General features: G+C 54.8%; 1 protein-coding gene across 5 annotated transcripts; it reads left to right on the top strand.

Moving 5' to 3' along the window:
• Positions 1 to 813: 813 nt before the first annotated feature.
• On the top strand, positions 814 to 3543 carry Mrpl55 (mitochondrial ribosomal protein L55). 5 transcript variants are annotated; one of them, XM_010612033.3, is made up of 4 exons: positions 814 to 958; positions 2303 to 2370; positions 2683 to 2884; positions 3284 to 3543. In XM_010612033.3, the coding sequence occupies exons 2-4, from the start codon at positions 2345 to 2347 to the stop codon at positions 3440 to 3442; spliced, it is 387 nt and encodes a 128-aa protein (XP_010610335.1). In that variant the 5' UTR covers positions 814 to 958; positions 2303 to 2344; the 3' UTR covers positions 3443 to 3543. The 5 variants fall into 5 exon arrangements, with proteins under 5 accessions (XP_010610335.1, XP_010610334.1, XP_010610336.1 ...); XM_010612032.3 differs by lacking the exon at positions 814 to 958 and adding an exon at positions 970 to 1310; XM_010612034.3 differs by lacking the exon at positions 814 to 958 and adding an exon at positions 970 to 1310 and having other exon boundaries at positions 2300 to 2370.
• Positions 3544 to 5608: the final 2065 nt, after the last annotated feature.

Below are 5608 nucleotides of genomic sequence, written 5' to 3'. Positions count from 1 at the left end.
AAAAAAAAAAAAAAAAAAAAAAGTGCACCGAAGCTTAGACATTTTTCGGCCTCAGTTTTGTTGGCAGAGAGTGACCCGTGTTGTCTTTCCTGGTGACAACATCTCACTATGTAGTTCTGACTGGCCTTAAGCTATGTGCCCCGGCCTAGCCTCTAACTCGCAGCGATCCTCCTGCCTCAGCTTCCCGAGTGTGGAATTATAGAAGTGTGGCCAATACTGTCAGAAAACCCAAGAACTTATCAGCGTGAATGTGATTTTAGCCGCTCTAGAGACTCTGTGTGTTAGATGTGGTATCCAGGTCCATTCACAAGGGTACAAAACTCCCGGGAGCCTTGCCAATAACTTTTGGAGGAAAAGCAGGAAAGCTGTTTTGAAACAAATGCCACCCCTTACAGGGGCCGGACACACGAGGAGCACTCGTGGTCCTCGGTGGCTCTGGCTGCTCCCAGGAGAGGGTCTTCACGGAATGCGGCTGAGGTGGGAAGGTGTGCTTGCAAATTATTAGAGGAAAATCCCAAGATGTCCTAAGTTTGATTAAAAGGCCAAGGGATAGAAGACAGGAGATATGAGAAACTAGTCAGTTAACAGCTTCGGGCCAAACCCAAAAACAAAACCACAGGGCCCCAGGTAGACCGCGGGACTGCCACCAAGGAAAACTGCATTCTGCTGTCCAGAAACGGCAGCCGGTCTTCCTCGAGGGTCAGGCTCAGGTCCCTAAAGTTACCCCGCCTCTCACGACACGAAGCTGCGCCCGGCTCTTCCCGGGGACGCTGCGGTCCCGGGACGCGCTTCCGGATCCGGGTGACGTAGCGCACGAAGGCTTCTTCAGATGTCTTGGTTTCCAGGGTCTGGGCTGACAGGGCAGACCCTGCGCCGCTTCCCTATCGGGTTCTGCTTCGCGGTCGACCCCGCAGGACCAGCCGGCCTATCCCTGTGCGTCACCCAGCCGCGCCCGACTGTACGTCACAGCAACGCGCCGGCCCCTTTCGCGAGTGTGCTTTACCCCTGCTCCGCCCACTCCGGCCTCTCGCCCCGCCCCCTTCGGTATTCTTCACCGCCCCGCCGGGCCCACGCCCTTCCCTGGCTCCACCTAAGCCTGGTTTCGGACCTGCCGGTCAGGGGCGTAGCGTAGCTCCCGCAAGTCCCGCCTCGCGGGCCCCCTCCAGGCCCGTAAACCCCGCCCCATCCCCGTGGAAGTCATTGCCTTGCTGTCGTCGCTCTTCAGGACGTCACCGCCGCGCGACGCAGAGCCTGCAGGGGATCAAAGTCTGTGAGCGGCCCCTCCTTGGCCTCAGTTTCCAAGCTGCTCAGTGGGTGTTCGGACAGTTGGGCCTCGGGTCCTACTCGCGTTCGTGGGAGACCGGTCGGGGGTTGCGCGGTTGCGCTGGGCTGCGTGGGTTCGCTCGTCGGGAGCCGGCCCTGTCCGCTGCCTCTGGAGGGTTGGGGCCAGGAAGTCGTAGGTAAGGACATGAACCAGCCGGACGAGCCCTTGGATGCCCTCGTTGTCACACCTGGGCTGCCAGAGGCAAACTGCGGGCCACTCGTGCAGTCTGGTTTCTGGAGACCTCGGACACCAGCACGCAGAGTCCTTTGAGAATTGGGGTGTAGGAAAGGCAGCCCTGTCTTAGGCTTTTGTAAGCAAGCGTGATAAGCCACGCCTCGCCGAGTTTTTATGAAAATTAGCAGGGATTTTAAAGAGCAGATAGTGAGCCGAGCTCCGCTGTTCACATGGTGGGCCTTCCCAAAGCTGAAACCTGCCGCAGTATGCGGGTCTGGGCCCAGCCTCAAATGGCTCTAATGAGCTGTATCAACCAGAGAAGCTCCATGGGCTACTGAGCTAAGATTACACTTGGTTCTTTGTACCCGAAAACTCAACCAATCACAGATTGAAGATATCTTTTAAAAATGGGAGGGGTGTGGCTCAATTGTGGAGCCCTTGCCACGCATGCATGAGGCCCTGGATTAGATCTTCGGTCGCTAAATATTACACATTAATTAAAAGTAGATGGACGGCCAGGGATTTAGCTCAGTGATTCTGCCACCTGCCTTGCAAGTACAAGGACCCAAGTTCGATCCCTGGTACCAAAAAAAAAAAAAGGTATATGGAAGGGCTGAGTGTGGTGGTGTGCACCTGTAATCCCAGCTCTTGGGAGGCTGAAGCAGGAAGATCACGAGTTCAAGGCCAGCATGAGCTACATAGTGAGATATTTGGGTCTGTGACTTGTTTTGGCCAGGATTTCATGAGGATGAATTAAGGGGTGGGAGAGGGGGAAAAAAAGAGATTTCTTTCCTTGCCTAGCAGGTTTCATACTAAGGCCAGTGACAGACGGCGGCCAAAGGGAGAATGGCAGCTGTGGGCCGCCTGCTTGGGTAAGTGGACTTCCATCCCTGCAGGACTCTTGTCAGCCCACCCCAGGAAACTCTCACCGAGACAGGGCTGTCCTCTCCTGTCAGTGCTGAAGGAGTTGTGCCCTTGATGACCCACTGTGGCCCCTTCTAGTTGTGGGGCTAGAGCTGCTTTGTCATGACCTGTGGCCCCTTAGGGATCCCAACTGTGGATTACCAGTCTGTGGATCACTGAAGCTCTGCTGGCCCCTCCATCATGCCCAATGGTAGTGGGCCGGCCCAGCCATGTGGGGGTGTTCTGTTTCAGCACCACTGACCAGTGCCTGTTGTCTGTAGCTTGCTGGGGCAGAACACTGTGAAGGCAGCTGCATCCAGGCCCTGCTGCCTACACACTTCCACTAGCTGGGCAGACAGTACCAGGGCTGCACTCACTCGCCTGCACCGCCAGGCCTACCCACGACTCTACCCAGTGCTGCTAGTCAAGCAGGATGGCTCCACCATTCACATCCGATACTGGGAGCCGAGGCATATGCTGGCAGTAAGTGTCCGTTGCCAGGGGCTCCCTGGTCCTATGGGAGGCTGAATCATGATGGCAGGTTTCACAGCCATCAGACGTGGGCTGTGGGAAGCTATACTGCAGGTGGAGGGGAGCAGTTTGTTGGAGGGTAGCGGGGATTTTGACCTGTAACTCCTCCAAGTGCCATTCAGATAGAATGAATGTGAGTCAGTGTTTTTAAAAACTAACTGTGGAAGAAACAAATAGAAAACATTTTTTTAGTACAGGAAAAGCTTCAAAGGGAGAGAAAGACCAACAGATTTTTTTTTTACAATTAAGCAAGCATAGGCTACAGAAGCCATCAGGTAAGGCCAAGGCCCAGGCAGTCATCTTGGTAGTTATGTTCCTTGCACTGTGTCACACCTTGGCCTCTCCTCACAGATGCCCCTGGATCTGGACACCCTGTCCCCTGAGGAGCGCCGGGCCAGGTTGCGGAAGCGTGAGACCCAGCTTCAACACAAGAAAGAGGAGGAGCCAGAACTCATTGATGACTTTGACACTGAGAGTTACAGACGGTTTTGGACCAGGACCAAGAAGTAATTGTGGCTTGAAGTTGCTTTAGGGACATGTGAGGATAGAGGGGCATCTCCTTTAAATAACACATTTCTGTTATCACCAGCTCATGTCAGTGTCTTCCTTTACATGTGTGCCCAAGTCTACAGGTCATTTCTGAGAAGCACCAGCTCAGAGCCAGACAAGCCTCTGGGGCTCCGAGCAGACCAGGAGTTTTGGAATCGGTTTAGATCAAACTTGTGGGTTTTAGACACTCCTGCAAGGTTGTGGTGCACGTGGACAAACTGGCAGAGAGTTCCAGCAGCCACAGCTCTTATGTTCCCAGCCTCAGGAGCAGCCAGGGGTACAATGCTCTAGACTTGATCCAGCAGGGGACAGGAGCTGGATGTTCTGGAGTACAGTACAGAGACCTTTCAGGCTATGGGCTGCAGATGGTGCCCCGCCCCTCCCTTTACAAGCTCTTCTCCAAAAAACTGTCCATGGGCACAAGGAAACCAAGTTCAAAGCCAGGCTGGGCAGCTTAGAGAGACCATTTCAGAAAGGTGCTGGGTATGTAGCCCAGTGGTGAACTATCCCTGGGTTTGATCCCCGCTACTGTGGGGTAAAGAAAAAGTACCACCACCTAGGTAATTTATAAACAATAATTTCTCATCACTCTGGATGTGATTTCTCTTGCTGAACTTGGAGACTTTGGGGCATTGCCCCAAAGCAGTGGCAGAGCAGTTCCCATGAGGGAGTGGCCCACGTTTCCCCAAGATGGGGCTGGTTAGGATCCCTAAAAGGAAGCACAGCCAGCCAGTGATCAGTCCACGGCATTTCCAAGGGGACTGACTGCAGAGGGCTGCATTGAGCCTCACAACAGGGCAAGAGAGGTGTTCCACCTCGGGGTGTCCCCAGCCAGGGTTGGAGGTGCAGTTTACATGAAGGTGGAAGGAATGTGGGTCAGGCCAGGGTTGGGTCCTTTTGGTGTTTGGAAAACAGTGCCTGAGAGTCTCAGTGTGGCAACATTTCCTTTTGTCCTTGGTTGGCAGACAGGGTGAAAGCTTGAGGATCCACTTGAAAGGTCACTAGCCCTGTTCTTGAGGTTTCACCCCAGGACCTCATGCCTTCCCAGAGGGCCCACTTCCCAGTGGCATCACTTCGGTGGGTGGCAGTTTAAATCGTGAATTTCAAGGACACAAACTTCATGCAGAAGGCGGGGGGGACCTAGGCTACCTGGTGTACCCAACCCTGGCCAGTCTGGGCTGCTGTCTATGTAGATGAATTGGTGGATAATGCACAACCGTGCAGGCCCTAAATGCACTAGATTGTTTTCCTCAGGAGCCTAAACGTAGGCTGACAGTGCTCTGTGGTCCTCTCAGGAGTGCCTTCAAAGAGCTGATACTCTGTCATTGCCTGTAAGGACAAAACGCCCCTACTTTATCAGCAAATTAGAGTCCCAGTGCCTCGCAGAGAACCGGCCCTTGCTCCTGGAAAGAGGTAGGGGGCCTCCTCCACGGGGCTTCTTGGCCTTCATCTTATTTGCTTTTGTGGCAGGCTCTGCTGCTCAGGCGCACATCTGTGATCCCAGCATTCTGGGAGGCTGAGGCAGGAGGATCCTGAGTTCCAATCCAGCCTGTGAAATTTGGCGAGACCCTATCTCAAAAAATAAGAGCAGGGAATATAGCTGAATGGGGAAGTCCTGTGTTCAATCCCAATGTCGCAAAACGAAGAGGACGGCAGGACTGGTGCAGGTCCTTTGACGTCTGCTTTCCTGGGTACACAGCACACTCATCCCTGCTCGCCCACGGTGACCACCCAGACACTGTTGCACGGCAGGATTCCAAAGGTAACGGGCGCTATGCAAGCTTGACTCTCAGCACCCTCCACACCTTTGCTCGGTGTGTTCAACCAGGGAGAAATGACGGGATGGGGCGCGGGCGGCGCGAAAGGTTGGGCTGAGGAGGGGCCATACGCAGGCAAACGGGGTTAGGGTTGAGGAGGCGCAGTGCGTAGGGTAGTGGTCAGGATCCAGAATGCGCAGGCGTGTGGGGACTTGCGAACTCTGGCCGGGGAATGCAAAGCGCAGGGGCCACAGTCGACTGAACCGGCCAGCAGGAAGAGTGTGCTGCAAGGACAAGCAAACAACTGCATTACCGGAAAGGGGCCCGCAAGGCCGGCTCGCCGGCGCCGGCACCACAGTGCGCAGGCGCG

Source organism: Fukomys damarensis, unplaced genomic scaffold, assembly GCF_012274545.1.
Source record: "Fukomys damarensis isolate Sample0158 unplaced genomic scaffold, DMR_v1.0_HiC HiC_scaffold_3, whole genome shotgun sequence".
Taxonomy (NCBI): Eukaryota; Metazoa; Chordata; class Mammalia; order Rodentia; family Bathyergidae; genus Fukomys; species Fukomys damarensis.
The sequence above is the reverse complement of the archived record's forward strand: the minus strand, read 5'-3'. Positions and strand labels throughout refer to the sequence as shown.